Below are 26,734 nucleotides of genomic sequence, written 5' to 3'. Positions count from 1 at the left end.
GTCTGTCTAAGCTGATGGAGGCCAGTGAGTCTGTTGCTAAACTCTCTAAGGAGTTAGCCATTAAGGAGAAGGAACTAGCTGTGGCGTCTGTTAAGGCAGATGAGGTAAGTATTTGAGTGTTAAATAGCAAAAGGCAGTGGTTAGCACCAAGATATTTAATGGGGTAAAGTGCTATTGCAGAATTTTCTTATAATTTGTACAAGCCAAAAAATGCACATTGTGATCTAAAATCCTTTCAATCCTTTCTCTGTAGCATGTTGATTCAGCTTTTGCTTCTGAAAGTGAGGCACTTTAAGACTACAACAGAGATTGAGTGCCATGTTCTCCTCCCATTTCTATACCACACCTATAAGAAGCAGGTTTCATTTTTGGGGGTTTTTTTGGTTGGCTTTTTTTTTTCTTTGTTGACATTTATTAAATTTTAGGGTACAGATGCACTTATCTGCAGATAGAAAGTTAACATGATAATGGGACTTTACTATTTCAAAATTGCTTAGAAAAAATTCATCACAGTTCGGTTTCATATTTTGTCTTTTACATTAACAACATGTCTGTGTGCATGAGATTGGTAGTCTGGTAGAAATCTAGTTTCCAAAATGACTTACTGTAAAGGTATGTTAGGGTATGTATTAATATAGGCATTCTGTTTTCTGAAAGATGCCATAATGCTATGATGGTGCATAGTTAATATGCATGGGAGAGCAAACTTTGAGCCAGCGATGGCTACAGGACTGCTTGCATTCTTCAAGACCTTTAATCTCATGAGGGAGAAAGTTATGACAGAAAGGAATGAAATTACACTTCTCACATGTCTGGTATATAACAGATATGTTGATAGAGTTCACTTTGTTTAATATTTATATTTTCTTTACATTTTGAAATAGCTCTCTGGCAACCATTCACATAGCCTCTTAGTTGTCAACTTTTTCAATAGGGCTTTACTTATGAGTCATCAGAAGTAGAAGACATATCGACAAATAATAAAAGAACATGTTTATTTAAACTACGTGTAGTATTGTTCATATTTTATGTATTTCTTTCTTTCCCTTAGTACTGTACCCTGTAGAAATCAGAACTGAATTTCAGACAAAAAAAAAAAAAAAAGAAGAAGGATTTGGGGATTTTATCTGTGAATTTCTTCATGGGTATTTGAGAACATTATCTATGTTCTTGTAAATGCATACAGAGTGCCTTGATCCTATAGCTGATACTGGTCAAAAAGCTAACTGTACGTTACACATTCACAAGAGATTTGAAAATATATGTGCTGAAGAGCTAGACATAGATGCATAACTTCATTCTGTGAATATATTTATATAATGCTATATATAGTTTGGATTAGCTGTATAACGGCCTCTACATATCAGTTGCGTCTGATAATCATTTGTTCCACCATTTTGCTTTATATATTTAATGGTTTATTATCAATTCCAGGTGCTAGCAGAAGTCACAGTAAGTGCTGAAGCTGCATCTCAAGTAAAAAATGAAGTCCAAGGTGTGAAAGATAAAGCACAAAAAATTGTGGAGGAAATTGATGTAGAAAAAGTGAAAGCAGAGACTACATTGGAGGCTGCTAGACCAGCATTAGAAGAAGCAGAAGCTGCACTGAATGTGAGTAGAATTCTTACATTTTGATTAGTTTAGTACTATTTCAGTCAACCGTGAAAGAAAGGCTAGAGTGACCACCATTTGTCACTTGGTTTTGGCTGCTGTCACCAGCTCTTCACAGGTAGTGGTCATGTCTTTGAATATTTACGGAGCTCACATTTTGCCTTAACCACATGGAGATTGTTTTATAGTAGTTGTTCTGCCTCCACTCTAATACTTGTTCATTAGGAAGGTGTAAATCTTTCAAAAATTTACAGATGCCTTTAGAATATCTTTTATTTTTAATTCAAGAGAATACTTCTTGTGCTAAAAGAATGGCTTTATTTTCATATTTAATTACCTGTATCTTTCTTTTAAGATGACTAAGAGGATGTCTCTTCCTTCAGCAAAAAAATACTTAATTTGGAAAGAAGCAGAAAGCAAAAGGGATTCAGAGCAATCAGAATAAGAGTTAAGAAATTTGGAGGCATTGCTGTACTCTGCATAATTTCATTATTCTGAACAATTAAAAAGTTAAAAAAAAATGAGAAATCAGAAATCAATGATGTATTATATTTTTAATACTTTATGTTCATTTACCAGAATTTATGTGCCAAGAAATACTGAGTGGAGAAGGCTAGAAAAGAAGCATTGTTTGCTCTTACACTGACATTTAGATAATAAGATAAATGAAACTATGAAAAATGGTCACAAAATTCACTTATAAAATATGCGGACTCATACATTATCCTGTGATGTAACCACTCCTTCTAGACAATTAGTGGCATGCATATGTTTTGCACAAATTAATATGTTAGTTTTGAAGTTTGCAATCATTTATAATTTTTCTATTGGTTATTAAACCAAAGCAAAGTGTCAGTGATGCTGCTAGAAAATGAAGTAGTAGTACCTCATACCAATAATAAATTAAAATCCAACAAAACCAATCAAAACCATCTTAGAATAAATGATGACACTTAAGCCTTAAAAATCCAAAATATTATTTTACCAAGAAAACTGCTTTTAATTAATTCCTATACAATTTTACAATATAATTATCTTCATTGAGTTAATGCTGCTGTTCCATGTATTTACATTTGATTTTTGAGTGATGTCTTTAGATTTGGAAAAATATTCATATCTAATAGATATTAATTAAAATTATTAAGTTTCATGAAACTATGACATTTATAAAAGCCCCGTTAGTCACTTTTTTATATGTACTTAGTACAAACTTGCCTCAGAGAAAAGTATGACAAGCAAACGTTACAATCAAGATATTGAATGGGAAAATAGAATAATGGTATTGATGCAGGATTCTGTTACATTTTTCTTCAAATAGACCATCAAACCAGCAGATATTGCTACTGTTAGAAAACTTGCAAAACCTCCTCACCTAATTATGAGGGTCATGGACTGCTGTCTGCTACTATTCCAAAAGCCAGTAGATCCAGTTACCATGGATCCAGAAAAGCCTTGCTGCAAGCCATCATGGGGAGAATCATTAAAAGTAAGTAGTTTTCAGTATTTCTTAAACATCAGAAATAGCAACTTGAATATCAGAGAATTTATGATGCTGTTTACTTAAAAAAAGATAGAATTTTGCAAAAGGCAAACACAGGGTTTTAAGATAGGCATAGTATATAAATAGAGCTTATTTCATAGCAAGTAGTAGGTGAATTGTTTAGAGACTCGCAGTAGGGGCTTTAGGTTTTCCTTGTCCTTGTGCCTGGCATATGACCTGATGGGAAATAAATAAATAGTAGTACCAATCATGTTAACCATACACGAGATAAGGGCATTCTGGAGAAGACCTCTTTCTCTTTGGGAACTTGTAGGTCCATATCTAAACAGTCTTTCCTGATCCTCCCAGACTACTTGATTGTTTGAAAGATTATTTGACTGACTGAGACATAGTAGCTTTTCCTATTCTGCATTTCAGGATCCCTGGCTCAAATTTCTTGGTTGGCAAGCCATCTCTTCCTTCTGGACTTCGATCTTCTCTCAGAATACTCTTATTTTCCTGCCTTCTCCTGCCATTCTTTAAATTCTGTTCTACCTCTATTAATGTATTAATTTGCCAATAGGATTGCCTTAATTTTTTTGTTATGCAAATAATGAAAAGTAGGGGTTTTTTTGGATATGAACAGAACTCTTGCTTTTTATTTAAGCATTTTTGGAAATTAAGAAATCATCAAAACTTTATTTTCTGCCAACATTATGAAAATGGGATAAGCAGTTATTCCATGAGTTTCCTTTAATATGCTAAATATTTGTTATAAAAAAATTTAAAACCAATAATTTCCCTTTCCAGAAGAATTTAGGTCACATTTCATCAATGCATAAGCCATTTACTTGGCATTCTTTAAGTAAGTTACAAATATATCTCTGAGGCTTTATCTTAGTTAATTTTTTTTTATGAAATGTGGCTTCTCAAATGCTTTTTAAATGGCAACATGGGAATATGGAAGATAAAAAGTTCATCAATAACTTTCAAGCCCAGTTATTGGAGTGCAACTGCTTAAAACTCCAGGCATGTAGGAGTTACAACTGAATAGCAATACTTACGATATTAACTGTGTGAATTACCTCTTCAGAAGAATTTTAGGAACATTTTTAACATACTCATCTATGAACAAGCTTTTGAACGTAAAATGTCCAAATACCTTATAAACATCCTGTATTGTTTTTTGCAGTTTATGAGTGGCCCATTCTTGCAGAGTCTACAGCAGTTTACTAAGGATTCAATGAATGAAGAGACAATAGAATTACTCCAGCCTTACTTTAACATGGAAGACTATACACTAGAGCATGGTAAAAAGGTGTGTGGTAATGTGGCAGGACTTCTCTCTTGGACACAAGCCATGGCAAGATTTTATGCTGTTAACAAAGAAGTCTTACCTCTTAAGGTAATACATTATCCCTTGCTGTGTTTTGTCTTTTTATGTAATTTAATTTCATTTGCTTTAGTAGTAGGATTTTAAAAATATGTTTAGGTAACTTTATTCAGAAATAATTGCCTGTAGACTTTAGTTGCCAAGGATGATAAAAGCAGAAAACCCCCATAGCCTCATCTTGATTCTAGAGAGAACACTAAACACAAAATTAGCCTCCATCAGAGGCTGTTTTATTGTGTACAGTGGAAGGTGTTTTCAGTCCTTGTATTTACTATAACTACTTTATAATTGTTTTCAAGAAGTTATACCAGGATCTTTATTCCCTCTCTACAGTCTTGCAAAAAGAGGTTTGCAGCTATTTTACCTTCTTTGCTTTCACATGATAACTTTGTGGGAGCAAAGGATTGATATCTTGCCCAAATACTGGCATTCTGGAGAGATTCAGGGCTCACTTCAATGAAGAAAGTATGTTGTAACAGTGGGAACCAAACTGAGTAAAACATTTTAAAGACTCTTATTTAATTTAGTGCGGGTATTCTTTTTGATGTTTGTGAACATTTAAATAAAAAAAATTAGATGTAAAATCATTTAGAATCTCAAAGGCATTGATTGTTGCTTTTTGGATTTGAAACCAAGTATTTAATCCCTACACATAGCACAGTTTACAAAAGAAAGAGAAAAAAAAAAGGAAAAAAGTCAAAGGGGAAAGTGTCTGAATGGTGCTTCCAAATCTCTTCCGTGTTTTTTTGTCACTGGTAGAACTGCTACTCACAAAAGTAACAGTAATGCAAGTGGATTATTTGAAAATAAATTAATTAATTTCCTGTGTTCAGCGTAAGTATCAGTTTAGGAGCAATAGGAAGATTCAGTAGTTTAAGACCATGATTTTCTAGTGGGTGAAAACTATATTGTTAGCTAATAAAGGAGCAATATCATGGTGTTGTTATTGTTGGCTGCTACAGAATGTGCAAATAAAGAAGAAATAATAAAGCATATAATCAAGCAAGAATATAGAATGTTTTTTCCTCTAGACTAATCAATATGAACATACACATCAAAAACCTGACTTCCTTAACCAGTTTCTTCAAATGTAATTTTTTTTTTTAATAATAAATTTGACAATATATGATAGGAACCTCGAGTACTACTTTAATTAAAAAGTAATATTTATAGTATATATGTGACATAGTATTCAGATTAAATATTTTAAATATTTATGTAAATATTAATATAGAAGTTATTTTATATATTATTGTCTCATGATTACCAGCTAAACAGGCTTAAAATAATTCATCAAATTATATTCAGATCTTGTATGATTATTGTCTTAATATTTCTTCTCTTTGCAGGCTAACTTGGCAAAACAGGAAGGCCGCTTGAAGGTAGCTAATGCGGAATTAGCAGAGGCTCAGGCGGTTTTAGATGAAAAACAAGCTGAATTGGATAAAGTGCAAGCAAAGTTTGATGCAGCAATGAAGGAGAAAATGGTGAGATAAGTCTTTTAGTTTTATGAAAAATGCTTCCACACAATGGTGTTATGTAATCATGAATTGATACAAACACGCATTTAGGGCCTGCTGCCTTGAATGACATGGATGAGTTTCAGGTATAAAAAGAAGATATTTAAATCTGTGGTCCCTCATATTTCTTTCTTTCTGTGAAAAGGAACCTGTTAGACAATAGGTGCACTTAGAGTTCTCAAGAGTGATTTTCAAATAAATAAAAGTCATAATAAACACAATAGGATGAAAAAATAGAACTTTTTTTTTGCATTCTTTTATTAAATTATGTAAGATATCTTTTTAATCTTAGGACTTGCTGAATGATGCAGAAACATGTAGAAGAAAGATGCAAGCAGCCTCTACACTTATAGATGGACTAAGTGGAGAGAGAGTTAGGTGGACTCAGCAAAGTAAAGAATTTAAATCTCAAATTAACAGGTATGAAATTCATCAGAGAAAAAAAAAACCAACCAACAAACCCAAAACAACAAAAAACCTCACAACAAACCAAAAACCCAAACAAAACAACACAAAGTATGTGTAAAACCTGGATAGCTAGTAAGCAATTTAGTAGCTTTAGTAGTTCTTTTTCCTGCTGGAGATCTTTTTATAGTAAGACAATTAAGTGAACTATCCTAAAATGTGGATTTTCCTCCTGTAAGTGAATTCCTGAGTGTTTCTTGCTTGTATTTAAGTTCAGACTAATACTTCTGCTTTTGGGATTTATTTCCAAAGGGATTATTTCCAATGCAGTTCTATGCCTCTATTACAGCTTTTCCTGACCCCCTTAACACTACACCTTGTTCCAATGTTACTTGGGAATGAGAAACCTTCAGATAGGCAGGAGGTAGAGATGATCTAAGCCTGACTCTGGGAAGGAAAAAGGAAGAATTCCTAGCTTAATACAGGATAGTTTGATATTAGTTATGGCATATTTAAGTAAAAGGAACCCTAGCGATCAGACAGTAACTTTTATCCTATAGTCTGTGTTGAAACATGTGGGACAGTACGTCTTACTCTAAGAAACTTGGAAACTTGAAAGTCTCCATTTTGTTGCTATCCAAATGACAACATGTTGAGCAGTGTAGGAGCTAGAGGTTCTCGCTGATTAGAAAATAGGAATGCTGTCAAAATGGTTGTTAGAGGTAAAGAGCCTGAAAGTTTAGACTCAGCTTCCATGGAATGCTTCTGTTTCCATAAATTTCCTATAGAGAAATTTTACATGTCCATTGAGGTCTGCTCATTCCAAGAGAATTAAGCTTGTAATGTTTGATAAAAATTGTATTGCAGACACATTTTTAAGAAATAAACCGATTTCTTGCTTCAGTTATGAATGAAGGAATAATTGTCATCGAGGCTTTATTATGTTGTAGGGTTGAATATAATGTTTTCGTATTATACTACTCCTACGTTTTGCCAAAAAAAAAAAAAAAATTATGAAACATAAAGAAACTATTTGTTGTTCTCAAAGAGCAACAGTTCCCTCCTTGAATTGTCTTCAGAATAGAAATCTTGTGTTTCAAAAGCTGGTTGTCTAAATCTATAGAAATTGGAATTGTATATCACCTTTTAATTATTATTTTATTCCTTTTCTAGACTTGTGGGAGATGTACTGCTCTGCACAGGTTTTCTTTCGTACTGTGGACCTTTTAATCAAAACTTCAGAGATTTTTTGCTTAAAGATTTATGGGAAACTGAGATGAGAGCCCATAAAATCCCCTTTACTGAAAATTTGAACCTGATTTCTATGCTTGTAGATCCGCCAACAGTAAGTTCTTGGTGCTGGATGGGTTTCGTTTCAATGTCAATTAATATATTCTGTGACTCTTACCTAGCATTATGCTTGCTTAGAAAGGATCTATAATCCCCACTATTGCTGTGCAGGATAGTTCTGTGGTTTCCTAACGTTCTTGGCAATTCCCACTAAAGATCTGAGTGCCGAGCAATGTTCGGATACTTAAAAAAATTATGTATTATAAACAAATGACATACAATTAGACAAATGCTAGTATGATAATGCACTTTCAAGTATCTGTAGATATATACCAAAACAGTGGGTTTGGTTGTTAGCTTTTTCAGGTTCTGTCAATATTATCTGAGTCTGGTTTCAAAAATAAATTTCATATCAAAAAGACATTTTAAAAAGAATGCATGAAGTCTTTTCATTCAACATGAATGAAGGAGAAATCAAACAGAGAACAATGCCAGTGTCCTTCAGTAAATATTAAGCTCCAAAAGCTCTTTTAGCCTGTTTTTCTCTTAATTGATCCCAATTTTTAATTTGGCTGTCCGACTGCCTTTCGACTTTCTTACACTTTTAAATTTTTATTTTTTTTTCATTCTATATAGTTAAATACATCAATAAAAATAAAATCCTGGAAATATTTTTCCTTCTGCATTAATCATTTTTCAGCAGGTTCAGATATGTATCCCTTTTGGCTTGATGTCCCCATTATTTCTTAGAACAATCGTAATTGAAGGATAAAGCAGTGACATTTTATTCCAAACTAGTGTCTTTTTTTGTTGTTGTTTTGTTTTGTATTCTCCAGATTAGTGAGTGGAATCTTCAAGGGCTGCCTGGAGATGATTTCTCAATTCAGAATGGTATCATTGTCACTAAAGCAGCTAGATACCCACTTTTGGTAGACCCACAATCTCAAGGAAAAACATGGATTAAAAAGAAAGAAGAGGATAACGACTTACTGGTGAGCAGTGTTTTAAAGGAATAATGTGCTGGTTTATATTCCTTCAAATATCATTGCTTTAGGTTGTGTCTGCTTTGGAGTCAGTGTAGCTATCATACACACATATCTGAGAACTTTAACTTGTGTGGAGACTGACGATAATGTGGATGCATCAGCAGGGAACTTTACAAGAGTCTTTGAATCCCATTTAAGGACTAGGAAAGGATTATATAATTGTAAATATTGGAATACTGGTATGAAAACTACCAAAAAGTATGAAAGAGAGGGAGGTAGCCTTATGTTCAAAATTGGTATGTTCCCTATACACAGAGAGCTCTCTTATAGCTTAAGCCAATGAGGTTAAATGTCTTCTCATGAACTATAATGCAAAGACATTCACGTGACATGTAATTTGCATCACAAAAGAATTTTTCACAAATTAGAGTAGCAGGGGAAAAGGAACCTACATTTTAAAACCCTGCAAAATCTCATATGTCCTCCTGAATCTCAATAAATTTTCAGCATTTTAGGAATTCTAAATTTTGAAGATTTTAAATCTTGGAGTAAAGTGAATGTGAAGTTCTTGCTTAAAATTCTATCATTAATAAAGCAAACTGTCAGAACCACAGAAAAGTTGAGGTTGGAAGGGATCTCTGAAAATCTGGTGCAGCATCCTTGCTCAGAGCAGGATCTACTAAAGCAGGTTGCCCAGGACTGTGTCCAGTCGAGTTTTGAATACCTCCAGTGATGGGCACTTCACCACCTCTCTGGGCAGCCACCACCAGCCGTGTTCACCCACCATCACAGTGAAGTTGTGGGGGTTTTTTTCTTATGTTTAAATTGAATTATCTGTATTTCAATGTGTGCTCATTGCATCTTGTCCTGTTACTGTGTGCCAGCAAGAGGGCTTTGTCTCCCTATTCTTCATTCTCACCCACCAGATATTTATGTACGTAGGTAAATACCCTTGTGAGCCTTCTTGATGCTAAGTAATCCCAGCTCTCATCTTTCCTCATATGTCAAGTGTTCCAATCCCTTAATAATCTTGGTGGTCCTTTGCTGGACTCACTTCAGTGCCTCTCTTACACTGGCGAGCCCAGAAATAGGCTGAGGACTCAAGATATGTGTCTCCAGTACTGAGCAGAGGGAAAGGATTGCCCTCCTCAACATCCTGGTAATATTTCTCCTAATGCAGCCCAGAATGCTGTTGGCCTTTGCCACAAAGGCAGATTGCTAGCCCATGCTCATCTTGTCCACTGGGACCCCAAAATCCTGCTCTGCAAAGCTGTTTTCCAGTAGAATGGCCCTATTTCATGCATGCAGAGAAAATCTTGAAAATAATATAAGAACTTTCTGAAAGTCAGAATCTAGGAAGCAGACAGGTTAATGTTTTACTTATTTACGTATGTTTTTAATGATTTCATACATTATGAATTCCATTTAATGGTATTTCTGACCTCCGGGTTCATAATATTGTAACAGCAATTAATTTGTTACACTGAGTTCAGATTTCTAGAAAGAATTTCACAGAACTTCAAAGCTAAAATTAGAAAACTTAGTCCTCAGGACATAGAACAGAAAATTGAAAGTTGGCTGTCTTTGTTTTCAAAAATCTATGTAACACCTTCAATTCCCAATATAATACCAATAACAGTATTATTGGTGTTACAGAGAGTATATTATAACTCTCATAATTAAGTTTCTTAGATTCTGTTACAACCAGTCTTCAAATTCAACTTTTTATGGTACTTTTCATTCTATACACAAGCAGTATTTCTGCATAAATTGCTGCATGGTCAACATTTATTACTTCATTTGAAATGCAACTAACAAAAACAATTTAAAAAGTTTTAATTGTTATATCTGTGGTTTTCATGTAAGACTTTGAAGAAAAATTTTTGTCCTTACACTAATTTATAATTTACTTTTGAGGTAACAACTTTGAATGACAAGTATTTCCGTACACACCTAGAAGATAGTCTTTCACTGGGACGATCACTCGTGATTGAAAATATAGGTGAAGAGCTGGATCCAGTCCTTGATAATATATTAGAAAAGAATTTCATGAAATCTGGAACTTCTTTTAAGGTTAGTAATCAGACAAAAGACTTGGAATAAGTAGTTTGCTTTGTGATGAATGATATTCTTTTATCCTTTTATCCAAACCTCTGGTGAATCAGGTAAATTTTGTATTCAGTAGAGTAGTTTGAAGAATCAAACTGAAGTAACAAAATATAGGAGACAGAATCTCAGCTGAGCAGTAAGTTCATGAGTCTAAAGTTGAATTTAACTAATGAAGTTGCTACTGAAGTTTCCAAACTGTAAAGTGTTATGTTTATTATATTAAATGCATACAATACTTTCTTTTGATTTTTGAGCAATTTCATTTTACAGCCTTTAAAAGAATTAATAGAATTGGAAGTATCTCTCTCTTCCTAGTGTTGAGCACTGATTGTAGCAACTGCAGAATCTTTACTCTGGAGTAGAGCTGTTTTCTGATGGAACAAGCCAAAAAGCACAAAGCTTTATTTATAATATTAAGTATATTCAAAATCTTGAAAAATCATGAGTCTTTCTGACCTTCATTAGATAAAGAAATCAATCCCAAATTTTAAAAACACCTCTCCTTCAAACATCCTGAAATAAAATGACTGCGCATGCTGTATATTTCTGTATGTATTTTTCTCAAATAACCTAAATTAACTGGCTGGGATATGAAGAACATGGGAGACCAGATTGTTGATGATAACGAAAATAAAATAATTACTGGTTTTGTGGAGCAAACAACAGAGTAGTTTGGTCCTATTTCTTCTTAAGCACAGTGTTTGAAATGGGCTTGGAGAGTCATACACAGTGATCAGATTTCCTTCTGCACATGCACCTTTCAAGTTAGACTACTGATTTAGAATATCTTAGCTTCTATTAAAAAAAAAAAATCTGTGGAAAACTCTAAATAAATTCATAGTTCCTTTAGAAAGATTCTTTAAGGTCTGTTTAGTTTTCATAAACAAAAAATAGTTGATAACAATTTATGTTCCATTGTTGGAGCGAATATTACTTTTTTTTTTAGAACAGTAATTTCTCCAAACATATGTAGTTTTTACCATCTTCCTTTGAGGCATGATTAGAATCACAAAACTTAAACCAAATAGTTCTGAAGACATGAACTAGAACCCACAGTGGAGATAATCCCTATATTTATCTGGGGTGGAATGCTACTTTTATAATGTACCCTAACTTTACCTTTGGTCACTGATTGTTATTTTCATGACAAATTTGAATTGTGAAATGCACTTCCTCTCTTTGGCATTTCAGATAATGTATATTTTTATCTGGTCAATATTATTTAGTCAAATAAACCTCATTTTCTTCTGCTTAATACTATTCTAACTTACTCCACAGGTGAAAGTTGGTGATAAGGAAGTAGATATTATGAATTCATTTAGACTGTACATTACTACAAAGCTACCCAATCCTGCTTTCACACCTGAAATTAATGCAAAAACATCTATTATTGATTTTACTGTTACAATGAAAGGACTTGAGAATCAGTTACTCAGAAGAGTAGTCCTTACTGAAAAACAGGTAACCTAATAGAACATACAAACCATAGTGATGCTGTTGTTTGGTTTTTTTTAATTATTTAACTGTTGAAAAAGAAATGTTCAAATGGAAAAAAGACATCAATCATTTTCTAAAGCTTTATTCAGAGTCAGTATACAAATTTCCAAATAACAAAAATACATCTAGAGGATCTTCCACATATGATTGTCAGGATAGCATGAACAGTTAAGTAAAAGCATTTGGCATTGATAAGATACCTCATAAGATACTGAATAAAGACTGCTTAAAAAAAAAAAAAAAGGATGTTATAAAAACATGTTTTAGACACCTGAAAAAGTAAAATGTCTGTTTCATGGCTGCATCCAACTCTTCACCTGTATCTTCAATCAAATTTCATGAACTTGGAAAATCAGCAATTGAATTTTAAGTATGACTCCTAGATACAGACTATAAAATGTCATGTCATTTTCTCGTTTTTTAATAACAGGAACTAGAGGCAGAACGAATTGCACTCATGGAAGGTGTAACTTCAAATAAGAGGAAGATGAAAGAACTGGAAGACAATCTCCTGTACAAACTAAGTGCAACCAAAGGTTCTGTATCAAAGGATTAAGAAATTAGACAGATTAAACTGACTCACATAAGAACCTTTCCATGCAGAAATTTATTTATACATCTCAGATACAATAGGAGAACATAGAATCATAGAATCATAGAACAGTTAGGGTTGGAAAGGACCTTAAGATCATCTAGTTCCAACCCCCCTGCCATGAGCAGGGACACCACACACTAAACTATGTTGCCCAAGGCTCTGTCCAGCCTGGCCTTAAACTCCTCCACGGTTGGAGCATTCACAATTTCCTTGGGCAACCTATTCCAGTGCCTCACCACCCTCACAGTAAAGAACTTCTTCCTTATATCTAACCTAAACTTCCCCTGTTTAAGTTTAAATCCATTACCCCTTGTCCTACCACTAGAGTCCCTAATGAAGAGTCCCTGCCCAGCATCCTTGTAGGCCCCCTTCAGATATTGGAAGGCTGCTATGAGGTCTACATCCTATGGTAGAAATTAGAAGTATGATGATTTACTGGAGTGTGAGGGATTTGATACTATAGAATGCCACTATATACAACCGTGTTTACAACCATAAGTATTTTTGACGCCTAAACAAGTTTTGTCAAAGAAATCAATTTCTTGAGAGCTTCCTGCCGCTCAAATGAGATAAAAGCATCTGATCACTGGCAAATCCTTAACCTATTGAAAATGCAAGTTAAAATGGGCTAGTTTATATGGTGTTGAAAGTCTTTTGTAGTATATTAGGAACCTGCAGATGATCAATTATTATGTCTTTGGTGGAAACAGAAGGTGGCAACTTCTAGCACATCAATCAGTAAGTACTTGAGATGCGTGAATACTTTTGTGTGACCATTGCCTTTAGGACCCTAAGTCTTTTTGACTGTGAGCGTACCAATCAATAGTCTTTAAAATAATGGAAGTACTGTGTACGAATATGTTATGTGCATAAGAAAGCTGACTTCTCCAGTACATGCTGCAAAGCTGGTGGTATAGATACATTCATATTGACATAGGTAGAATGCATTTGTTTAGCATGTTGAATGTAAAAATAATTTTAGTATTGCATATCCTGTTTGGTCTCCATTTTAAAAGATTTCTGCTATTCAGTAAATCATTTCCATTTATTATAAATAATTTCTGTAATTTAGCCTTTTGATTTTTACATATATGAAGTAAAAAAGTTGTTATTAGAATGCCCTAAATATCAAATATTTTACTTCTTAGGTTCACTAGTTGATGATGAATCCTTGATTGGTGTTCTGCAAACAACTAAGCTAACAGCTGCTGAAGTAGCTGAAAAGTTGGCTGTGGCAGCAGAAACTGAAGTGAAGATTAACACTGCTCAGGAGGAATATCGACCTGCTGCTACACGTGGAAGCATTCTTTATTTTCTTATTACAGCAATGAGCATGGTCAATAATATGTATCAGACTTCACTGGCTCAGTTCTTGAAGTTATTTGATCAATCCATGGCCAAGTAGGAAGACACAGATTTTTCTACAATCCACATATTTGTCTTCCCAATGTATTTGCTGTTATTAACATGCTTTGTTTGTGCTTCATTTCCATTATTCAGATCTGGGAAGTCTCCTGTACCTCAGAAAAGAGTCTCGAATATTATTGAGTATCTTACCTTTGAAATTCACTCATATTCTGTTAGAGGCTTGTATAAAAATCACAAATTCCTCTTTACCCTTTTAATGACATTAAAAATTGATCTTGAGAGAGAATATGTGAAAACCAAAGAGTTCCATACATTCATTAAAGGTAAGTATGATTTTTTTGGCTACATGGTTTTTACCGATAGTTCTGTGGGAGCTACCTCTGTCCTTATCCCTGCTGTGGTCCAGTGAAGTTAGATGCCTATCTCTGTTCTACCTCCACCATTTAACCATGCTGTGTTCTATCCTGAGATCAAGATCATAGTTCTGCTTCTTTCCATCATTTTGTTTAATAATTATATATTTTTGTATTATCTGTGTATCCTTATTTATATAAATTAGGTGTATTCTTGCTCCTTTGCTTCACTGTTGAATAAAGTTCTCTTCTAAGTTGCCAGAACAACTCTATGTAAAGTCCAGAAAGTGATAGAGTTTTTTCTTAGTTTCAGCTTGAGCTTTCTTTGACTTCTGCCAAGCAGCTAATGTTGACTTTTAGAGAACGTAATGTGTTTCGGTGGCCCAAATGGCCATGTCTGTCTCCTCTGTACTCTGTGACTTTCTGCCTCTGATAAAAAATGTGATTGGGTTTACTTATTCAGAGGTGCATATAAAACCTGCTTGAATTTTACAGTCCTCAAATGAATCTTGCAAACGTCTAATGTCAAAGTAATGAACCTAGATTTGAAGATCATTATCTGCCTTTAATGAATAAAATGGAAAGGAAACAAGATTAAATTCACATTCTGTTTTGCTTTCCACTTAGAATTAATGATATTATCCTTGAGAATGTTATCCCGCTCCCAATATACCGCTGATGTCTGGCAGGGAATACTTGAAAATGCTTTGAAAATGAACTGTCTGCTTTAATAAAGCATTAGACAAGTAACCATATTCTTGGCTTCTCAGCTTATGGACTCTTGTTTTGCCAAAGGAGAAAGTGGTCATTTACCCCTTTTTAACTAATAAGAATCTGTAATAAAATACAGGAGTACTTTTAGCAATTTTTGTCTAGAATGTGTGATTGCAGTTTCCTGTCCAGCTTTACCACAGTTGACTTGATAGTGATAAATACTTCTGGTGTATACTTTTCTGATGTATCAAATGACACCAAAGTAACAGATTTTCAGTAATTATTCATGGGATATTAAATCAGATCAGGAAGTGGGCAGAAGACAAAATTGTCCTTGACACTTAAATGTCTTATAAAATTAATGAATTTTTCAATTTTCCTCCTTGGATAAGCAATTCTTGATGCAAAACAAATGCCATGTTACCAAACATCACCAGGCAGCTGAAGAAAGGATTTATTTAAAAATTAAATCTCTCTTCCTCTTCTTTCCATTCCTTTTGCAGGAGACCTTTCACAATTTATCATCAGCCATATTATCAGGGGATGTCTCATTGAAATAAGCATTTCTATTTGAAATGCAAAAGTCTCTGGAGTCTCAGGAGATTGTAAACTCTAAATCTTTTCTTCTGCTAAAGTACCTAAATTGAATTTTATTCTATTTACTGTATTCCATTAAGGCAAAACACTAGGCCCTTCCTGAATATTTTAATGCTACACCTTGAAGGTAATATCAAGTCAGCAAAACAGAGAAAGTAGGTCACAAAATTATAGGAAAAGAGCTTCCCACAATGCTGCCATGTAATTTTTATTAGAAGTTTAGAAAAAGAAACAAAATCCAAAAGATATGAGAAAATCTAAGGAGTTCTTTGGTGATTTTGTAGGTATCTTGACACTGAGGCTGTGTACCAGTAGGAAGTGAGGGAGTGGCACAAGTGAAGTGTATGATCTTCTCTAACAGAAATTATATTTTATGAAGAAAATCTGTAAATATTAGAAAGCGTGTTACAGAGGAATTGCAAAACGTCTTTGGCTTTGTTGACTTAAATAAAAGCCAGAAATATTGTCACGTATGCTATTTAGTGAGCAATTAATGGTTATGTCTTAAAAATAAGAATCCTTCTTGGCTAAAGTGATTGTGATTCTCTCTCAAAATTCAACAATTTTCAGGAATATTTCTGTTGACCTAGTGTATTAAATTTGCAAAAGATGTGATTCTAGAATAGGTTATCATTTTAATTACAGACCTGTCAGCCTGACATCGGTGCCAGGGAAGGTCATGGAGCAGATCATCCTGAATGTGATCACACAGCATGGGAATACCAGGGGATCAGGCCCAGGCAGCATGGGTTCATGAAAGGCAGGTCCTGCTTGGCCAACCTGATCTCCTTCTATGACATGATGACCCGCCTGGTTGATGGGGGAAAGGCTGTAGACATTGTCTACTTGGACTTTAGTAAAGCATTCAACACTCTCTCCCACAGCATTTTCCTGGAGAAATTGGCTGCTCAGGGCCCAAATAGGTGTATTCTTCACTGGGTTAAAAACCAACTGGATGGTAGAGCCCAAAGAGTGGTGGTAAATGGTGTCACATCTAGTTGGTGACCGGTCAGTAGTGATGTCCCCAAGGGTTTCATATTGGGGCCAATGTGTTTAATATCTTTATTGACTATCTGGATGAGGGGATTGGGTACACACTCAGTAAATGTCAGATACCAAGTTGGGTAGAAGCACTGATCTGCTGGAGGTAGGAAGGCTACAGAGGGATCTGGGCAGGCTGGGTTGATGAGCCATGGTGAAAGATATGAAGTTCAAGAAGGCAAAGAGACAGGTCTTGCACTTGGGCCACAGCAACCTCATGTAATGCTACAGGCTTTGGGAAGAGTGGAAAGCTGCCCAGCAGAAAAAGAACCTGGGGGTGCTGATTGGTGGCTGCTGAACATGAGCCAGCTTGTGCCCAGGCGGCCAAGGCCAACAGCATTTGGATTTGTACATAGGAACTTCACAGACTTCAGCAAGAGTCTCCCCGTTAACTGGCCCTTCAGCAGTTCATGAAAACATTCACATCATATACTAATCATATCTAATTCTGTTTCTTGGTCCTCCACATATGTACATAGCTAGATAGGAAAGTATTGCATGTATTATTCTGGATGCTGGAACTTTCACATTTGCCTATGAATGGCAAAATAAAAACTAGTAAAAGGAAAGGCTTTTTTTAGGCACTGTATTTTTAACTCATTAACATAACAAATGAATAACCGTAAGAACTTAGCAGGATTTATCAAAAAATTAAGGAAATATATTAATCGAAAGAATATCAGTGATTCTATGGTTCTGTTACAACAAGAAACACATTTTTTACACTTTTGTAATTCTCATTCTTCATTGAATAAGTCTGCCTCAAAAAATTAAGGTTTAAAATTTTTCCCAAAAGCAAAAGCTTCCCTAAGATCTGTTTACTGTCTGCTCATTGGAACTTCTGCTTTCTTTTGATGTTAATTGTTCGCATTGGCATACTAATGTCCAGATTCAGCAAAGTGATTCTTGTGTTTCTATTTAAGGATACTCAAGTAGCTAGAGCAGAGATTCTGTTTTGAGAAAATCATCACTGATGAAAGAATGAAATCCTTGCATCCTGGAAGCATGCAGGAGAACATTTCTTTCCCTGTAAAGTCAATATTCATTATAACAGTGAATTAATGATCTTAGTTGTGGAGACCCTCTAGTTTTCCCAAGAAGTGCCATTAATTAATTTGTGGAGGAGTGGGAAGAGGCAACTGCAACAAGAAGGAAATTGTGATAAAATGTTAATTATAAAAAATAGTTAAAAGTTAATCTGTTTAAAATTGAATTTCCTCTTATCCCAGAGGTCCTTCTTTGAATTTCCTCTTCAGTTACATATCAGCAGATGTGAAATGTGTATTATGTAAGGCCAGATAGCCATTATATATGCTATTTAAAATTGTTTATGCTTGATAGGCTTACTAGGATTGACTGATTCCATCAGTCCAGAGTTTCTTTCTTCTCTTCTTGTGAACATATGAAAAGGAAAAGAGATTATTAAAGAATTTCCCATACTTCAAATATAATCAGTATCATTGTATGAACTTATAACAACAAACTATATGGAGCACATGATCTAAGGTGAGGGTCTGAGAGAAATGGGCTTACTCAGCTTGGCAAACAGAAGACTTAGGGGAGACCCAGTAGTAGTCTTCCATCACCTATGAGAAGGCCATTAAGAATACAGAGCCTGGCTCTTTAGTGATGCATAAGAAGATGAGAGACAACAGAAATAAACTGGAAAAAAGAGAGATTCAGAGTTGGATGTAAAGTTTGGGGTTTTTTCATTATCAGGACAAACAAACTTTAGAACACATTGTTAGACAGTCTCCATCCTTGGAGGTTTTTAAGATCAGACAGGGTATAGACCTGATTTTATCTCAGCTGACCCTGCTTTGAACAGATTGGACTAGAGACCTCCTGAGGTCTGTTCCAGACTAAATTATGATCTTATGAAATAAATGCAAAGTACACAGGAGTGCAATTAGCACCCCAGTGAAAATTACATGGGGCAGAAAACATAATTTAAAAAGAAATTCCAAATATATCTTGACCCCTGGAATGCCATGTGTATTTCATTAGAATGTTTGCATCTACAGGAGGTGCAGCACTGGATCTACAGGCCTGCCCACCCAAACCATTCCACTGGATTCTTGACATGACGTGGCTAAACCTAGTGGAATTGAGCAAACTTCCACAGTTTGCAGAAATTTTGGATCAGGTGATACTTATTAATTGTTTTTTTAATGTTAATAACCAGTTTCCCAATCATAACTGTGTTCCTATGTTTTACATTTGGAATACACAAGAGATGTAGTTAAGAACAAAGCCACAGAATACAGCATAGAAGCATAGAAATCAGCAGCTAGGTAGCATGAATGGAGATATATTTATTTGCTCTGAGTTTTTTATATATTTTTTTGTACTTTGTATTATAGCCTTTGAGGTAAGAAAAAGAAGAGAACAGAAGCAAAGAACTGGTAAAAAAGGAAGTCATTGAAAGAGAGACAAATAAGGAGAAAGGATTAAAAAGTAGAGGTATCAAAAAGGCTCAGATAGTTAATCTATGAGTGTCAGGTTTTAAGTTACAATTCTTTATTTCTTGAGCCTGGTAGATTTGTTTGCTGCTTGTTTTTAAATATACATTTCCATTCCAAGGTTAACTTGTTATTCAGATATGATGAGCTAGCTGTAAAAATACTATTTATTGAGACATATGAACTTATATGCACATAAGCTTGTGACATGTTTACTTTAGTAAAATTCTTTCTTTTTTAGTTTGGTTAAAACATTCCCTAAACGTTTCTCTTTCTGTACCTCCTAAGCACTCCTTGTTATTCCGGCTGATAGCCAGGACACTAAGTTCTTCTTGCTGTTACAGCATTGGTAATCCAAGTTCATTTTGTGATGGCGTTTAGTGCCTTGAAGGCTAGCAGAGATTTTATCTAATTTTTGTACCTGGAAGTGGTCATGGCTGATTCCTAACTCTGCATCAAGGCAAGATCTGGATACATACCAGCTGATTTCTTCCAGGTTTTAGTTTCTGGGCATATCAAAACAGGATATTAACTCAGTAAAAAGTTGAAGGAATTTTAGTTAGGTCTTCATATGGATTGTTAGGGCACCAGAACAAAAAATGCATGCCACATCACACTTGCTAACACTGTTTTAATTTAGCTAATACTGTTGAAATTTAGCTGTGGAGTTATGAATTATGTATTTTCTTATTAATTTGTAAATTGTAATGGTTCTGTTATAGGACTTTTCTAAAATCAGTGCAAACAAAATTTTAGACTCCAAAATACACAGGTGACCATGTTACCCCAAAAGGCCTCCTTTTTAACTAACCTTTAGCACTAACTTAAAATTGCCAAGTATTTACAAGTTGAAAAGTGACAATGAGAGGATTTAGTAACATGGAGAGATGAAATCTGGGTGGGTGCCATCTAAGACATCAATTAAAAATGCATATATGGAACTAATATCTTTTTAAATACTTACCTGCATCTATTAGATATGCTTTTCTGTTTGGATCATCATATTAAATACCACTGGATCATTATTCACTTAGAAACAAACAGAAAATTATTTGAAGTAAGAAAAAGAAAGCTTGAAAATTATATGCTTAGTTCTCAAGATGTTGCCTGTGTTTTTCTTTTTTTCTTGCCAGTTACAATTCTTTTTGTCCTCTAAAAAGTAATTCCTCCAGGCCCAGATGCCTAATTTAACTTAATAAAGACATATTCCTCTTTAAACATTTGGATGACCCTGTTCCTTTTCACACTGTTACTACTTCCACTTGTGATTGAGAGACAGTACAAAGAAATACATAATGAAAGCTTAATGATTTTACTGAGTCAGCTGAAGTCCCCTTAGCTCAGTAACCTATCTCTGGCTGTGGTCTAGGTTTGAGAAGGTAACTCTTCTGAATACTCTTCTAGCATGTGCTCAGGTTGGTAACTGTTGATATAGAACTGAGCTATTTGCTTATAAGGTTTTTTTCTCAGACATGGATTATAGTTCAGAGAGGGATATTTGGTGTTTATTGATCTCTCTGAATTTCATTATAGCAAACACGTGGTTGTAATGTGTATGTTCATTTCTCACTCATCTCCCAGTCCATGATTAGTGTAGGTTGTTCTGAAACTACTATTTGAAACCAATTCAGTCAACTGGACAGAGCACCTTGGTTTATAACATGCATATGGAACTGTATGTCAGAACAGATGGTATCAGTGTGCTCCTTGTTCTCTTTCTAGTGATCTGAGAACATTGTGGTAGCTGACTTCTCAGTCACTGCATTAGAGGCTCAACTGCATAGCAATTTTTCACTATGTTCTGTCCACCTGTATCCTTGTCCTATTAGGTCCTTGCTTTTGCAAGATGCCTGAATAATAATCATATTTATGGTCAGATTTATTCTTTCATGAGTGAAAAACATACTAGAGTCTCTTATTTTCATTTGTGATTCTTTGGCTGGCTGGACTGCACAGAGACAGATTTTTCTGTTCCTCTTAGTACTTTGTGATCAGAACTAATGAGTTAATCACTGTATGATCTTCTTGTAGTATAGAATCTTTCTGCTAATTACTGATTTTTCTTAAGTAGCTGCATGTGTTCAGGAGGTGAATCAGTGGATAACTGATTAGCTTAAGAGCCTACATCTTAATACTAAAATTTCTATTTTAAATACTTTAATAGCAATTCACATGACATGTCTTAAGTGCTATAGACTCTTATTAGAGTCACTTAAATGCTGTAGACTGTTATTTTTAAGATATTCTAATATAATAACAGACTCATTAAAATGCACATTTACAAGGGGATTTTACTACAGCTGAAATATATTTATATGTGTTTTAATGTGAGAAATTTAGATATCCTCTAATGAGAAGCGGTGGAAAAGTTGGTTTGATAAAGATGCTCCTGAGGAAGAAATTATACCTGATGGATATAACGATTCACTTGATACCTTCCGCAAGCTTTTACTCGTCAGGTGAGCATCTTCAGAAATTTGGGAAATAACATACATGGTTACATCACATGTCTTGGCCTATCAGTGTGCTATTATCGTAATAGGGTAATTTTAATTAATTTCTGGGTGACTTGAAATAGTATTTGATTCACACACATGAAATATGATTTAATTCACTCACTTCAGAGATGTCCTTTGAAGAGTCTAAAAAAATTATTTCAGGGAAATATTTATAGCTTTGCTTCTATGTCATGGCAAATGGAAACTGGGAATCACATTGCAGCCTTCTCCAAAAGGTCACTGAAAAAGTAGAATCATTCTGATAGTTTTAAAAATTGTTTCATTTCTTCATTTCTTTTAAAATGAACTATTGTAAATAACTTTAAATATGTAATAATAATAATAAATTAAAAAAAGTGAAAATGCAAAGCAGGTATTCCAAAGCCCCATGTGAAAAGTGTGTGCTTGTACTGAATCAGCTAAGATCTCTGTGGCAGGGCTTGGCATAAAATGGATTTCCCCAAAGCACCATTAAGCTGCCTTATGCATGAGATCATATCTTATTATGTTCATTGTATACTTTCCAAGTGCTTCAAAAAGTAAATCAGAGGCCCTCCATAAAAAAAAAAACAGACCAAACCAGCAACATTAATTAGTAGACCAAGATTTTTCTTTGGAGCAGATTCAGTCTGTGCAGTAAAAAGGCTAGAATCTCATGGAAGAAGTACAATATTCTTATATGCTATACATCCTGAAGGGGGAGGGAAGCATCTAAGTCCTAAGCCTTTGAATAAAAAAGTAAAAATCAGTTTTGCCAATTCATATCTTTTATCCAAATGTAACAGTTTGGATATTTTTTTTCCCCATGGGAAAAAATAAAAGCTCACCCCCAACACAAATGCAATGCAAAAAAGTTAAGTCTGAACCCTAAAAGACTAATAAACCCAATGAAACATCTACAGAATTTTCCCAAAGGACAAAAAAAGTCTTGCACTTCCTTATTTCTGTTCTCAGATACAAAATCTGTGTTTAAAATGAGGAATGTCCCAGACTGATAAAGGTACCCAGAACAGAAAATCCCAGTGCAAATAGTTTACTTAAGGCAAAATTGTTAGCAACCGAAAGGTATTGAACAGTCATAAGTAGAGGGGAAGACTACCAGCTCTGTCTCTTGTTGTATCTGTAAAGACAAACCTACAAACATATATGTGAATTTGTATACACATATAAATGCATATTATGAAGCAAAAGTCTCTCATAAAAGTAGAATTTTTATTTAAGTCTGATCTTTGCAACAGGAAGAGGCAGTGAATTAGTATCCTGGTATATATTTTAATTTCTAGGTCTTGGTGTCCAGATCGAACCCTTTCCCAAGCCAGGAAATATATTGCAAATTCCTTGAATGAGAAATATACAGAACCATTCATTTTGAGTTTAGAAAAAACATGGGGAGAAAGTGACACACGGACACCTCTCATCTGTTTCTTGTCTATGGGATCTGACCCAAGTATGCAGATTGAATCCTTGGCTAGGAAGCTTAAATTAGGTATGTAAATAGTTATTCATTGCCATGTGTTAAGATACAGAACTGTAATGTAAGTAATTTCAGGTTCAGGTTTTGGGTTTTTTTACTGAAAAGTATTTCTTAAATTATATTGCACTATTGTTCCTAAGCTGTCATCTTAGAGATAAAATAATATTTTAAGTAAAAGATGGTATGCTGAGAATCATTCTGTGTGCATTTGCACAGTAATGTTTTCAGGGTTTTTTTCCTAAATTGTTATCGTCCTTCTCAGTGATGATTGTTTTAATCCCTATCTGTAAGACAATATTTACAAATTTTGCTTATTTGTTTGTTTTGTTGGGGTTTATTTTTGTTGCTGTTCTGGCATAGTGACATTACTGTTTTCTTGTTTTAACTCTTCACTGCTGATAATGTGAAAATCAGTAATCTGCTTACAAAAAAACTAACCAAAAATACTCACAAGATCAGCATTTGTATATTCTGGACTTTATGTCTGCATTATGTGGAAAGTTTGAAGAACTGTGCGTATGAACTGAGTTAGAAGTAGAAAAGTATGTTCCTATTATTATTCACTTTAAAATTTGTGAATATATTACAATTACACAATTTGCTTACTTACATGGCTTCATTATCTATATTTAAAGAAAAATCTGGGTTCATATTTCAAATGCTGTGGCTTCGTTAAAGTTTGGCACAATCTTTCACTTCTACAAACACTGTAAATATTGTGGATGTATAAATCAATATTATTTTACAAAGATACAGTGTTTAGAAAAATTACACATAGTATAATATGATGGTAAAGAGATTCTAATGTCATATATCTTTGCATTAAAAATATATGAAAGTATATAATATATATTTTTACATTAAAAAACATTTATTTTTGCATTAAAATGTGCTTAATTGTGCTGTATTTATATCACTGTTTTTTTGGACTGAATTGGAATTCTTACTTTTTCTCAAGAATGTAAGTTCATTAATCATTTACTGTCAAATATGTTGTAGAATGTGTGACCATCTCTATGGGTCAAGGACAAGAAGTTCATGCACGCAAATTCATACAGATGTCAGTGCAACAGGTGGGAAAAACCACTGCAATATAAGTTGACTGCTTTAGTATTCTTTTACACATCAATCATAATGAGGAAATGCTTCATTAGACTTCTGCAAAGTCCTGTCCTCTTTATCTGATAGACAGAAGTGCTTCAGAGCCTTTCCAGGACTTCTTGTCTTTTGTGCAGAAAAAAGAAAAGGTCAGGCAGTACCAGTTCAGGGAATTCCAATTATATTACAGAATCATAGAATGGTTTGTGTTGGAAGGGACCTTTTAAGATCATTTAGTCCAACCCCCTTCCACAATGTCCAGGGACATCTTCAACTAGATCATTGTTTGCTACCTGTGAGATAGGTTCATTTGACAAGGGGGAAAAAAATCTTGTAAGATGATATTTATTCATTTGACTAGTGTAATATCTGCTTAATTTGTGGTTTTCTATTATGGACATATATGTATATGTATGTATATGTATGTATATGGCCTTTACTGCACACTTTCTAGATATTATTGTATAATCCAAGGTTCTCTTGGTTATGGAAGTTCTCTATATTGTAGCTATATTGTATCTCAGTAATGTCTGAATTCCTTCCAAATGTGACACCAGTACTGGAATATAGATGTACACCACTTCAGAAAAAGAGAAAAAAGAAATCCACTAGTAACAAATTCTGAACTAAATGCCTTGGTGGTGCACACATTTTACAGAGGGGGGGATATGCGAACATCAAATCTGAAAGAACAAAACAGAATTAATAAATATGAAGAAAAATCTCTGTGTTTTTTTTCCTTCCTCTGGCCATGAGTATATAATATGATTAGAACTGTTGCATTGTGTTACATGTAGAAAATTTTCAAAAAATGAGCCTGATTCATTTAGAAATATGATAAACTGATTAAAGATCTTCCTCAAAAAAAGTGGATCCCCATAAAAGAGAAAAAAACTTCCATAATTTAATATTTTTTAATATCCATCAGTTCACCATAAATATTTCAATTATATTTTGTCACCAAATGTTAGTTATTTTTAAATGAGCTAAAACAAAATTGCCAAAATGAAATTACAAGCAGTAATGAAATCCACACATCACTGTTTAGAACTGATTAAATAATGTCCCATTTTAATATCAGGCTTCTGATTTATCAGACTTCTAAAGGGATGCTACAAAAGCTGATGAGTTTAAACTCATAAGCAAAAATAGAGAAAGATAATAATAAAAATAGAGCTTTCATGCAATTTGAGAGTTGAATGAGATCAAAATTAATATACAGAGGTTGAATTTCATGCAAATACATTTATTTCAGATAAATTAATTGCAGTTAAAAAGTTTTAGAGTCTTGTTACCATCTCTTTACACTTAATTATTTTATTAAAAGTATGTTTTTAGAAAGATATATTCCTTAGATTTCGGCTATTACTTTTCCACTCATATTCTTTTGGATCTGATAGCAGGATTACTTAATACTGGTGTTTTGCTGGGTGAGGACAATAATTACTTCTTTTTGCCACTAGGTAGCACTGATACTTTACTTAGAATATTGGCTCTGGTTATGTTATTTTCATTGTGAACAATAGGATTTGAAAGTAACTTTTGCACTTTTCCTATTTGCTTTAACTGTGACAATATCAAATCAAATGATAACACATATCCAGGAGCAATCCAAAAGTAAAAATAAATAAATAAATTATATGCAAGACAAAATTTGATTCTAATATACACAGTTGGTTTTAGCATTATGAATAAGTTATTCTAAATTTTATATGGTAATTGTCTATATTCTTATTTAGGGAGGCTGGGTGTTGCTTCAGAATTGTCATCTTGGACTGGATTTCATGGATGAACTACTGGAGACACTTCTTACTGTTGAGATACAGAATGAGACGTTTCGAGTTTGGATAACTACTGAGCCACATCCTAAATTCCCAATTGCGCTTCTACAGGTTTGTTTAAATATTTCATTCCAGTACCTCAAGCCATCAAAATTATTCATATTAAGTTTGCAAATTGAAATTAAATAGATGGGGACAAAACCAAACTAAACCAAACCAAAAAACCCAACCCAACCCAAACCAAACAAAAAAAAAACCAAACCCAAAACAAAACAAAACAAAAAAAACAAGAAAAAGAAGAAAAAGTTAACTTACCTCACAATGCAAGTAACACTTTACATAGGAAGGTTACTTACTAGTAACTGAAAGTTCTCAAAGGTGCATTATATATGTGTGGGTTCACACTAATTCAGTACACAGAAACACTTGAATCAAAACTATCTCTTTTTCCCAACTCAGCCT

At 34.0% G+C, this 26,734-nt stretch overlaps 1 protein-coding gene across 1 annotated transcript; it reads left to right on the top strand.

The window, feature by feature from the left end:
- Positions 1-26,461, top strand: LOC104411616 (dynein heavy chain 8, axonemal-like; the record flags this gene model as incomplete). The annotated part of the gene is made up of 18 exons (XM_010022073.1): positions 1-104; positions 1,435-1,611; positions 2,930-3,097; positions 4,284-4,496; positions 5,834-5,971; positions 6,297-6,424; positions 7,583-7,754; positions 8,536-8,691; positions 10,603-10,758; positions 12,073-12,255; positions 12,722-12,827; positions 14,035-14,287; positions 14,387-14,577; positions 18,984-19,105; positions 21,762-21,880; positions 23,203-23,405; positions 24,393-24,466; positions 26,231-26,461. Coding segments are annotated over 18 exons (2,894 nt in total), but the record flags the coding sequence as incomplete, so codon positions are not given.
- Positions 26,462-26,734: the final 273 nt, after the last annotated feature.

The sequence above is a fragment of the Nestor notabilis genome, unplaced genomic scaffold (assembly GCF_000696875.1).
Source record: "Nestor notabilis isolate BGI_N333 unplaced genomic scaffold, ASM69687v1 scaffold30309, whole genome shotgun sequence".
In the NCBI taxonomy this organism is placed as follows: Eukaryota; Metazoa; Chordata; class Aves; order Psittaciformes; family Psittacidae; genus Nestor; species Nestor notabilis.
This window is presented reverse-complemented; position numbering and strand designations above follow the sequence as displayed.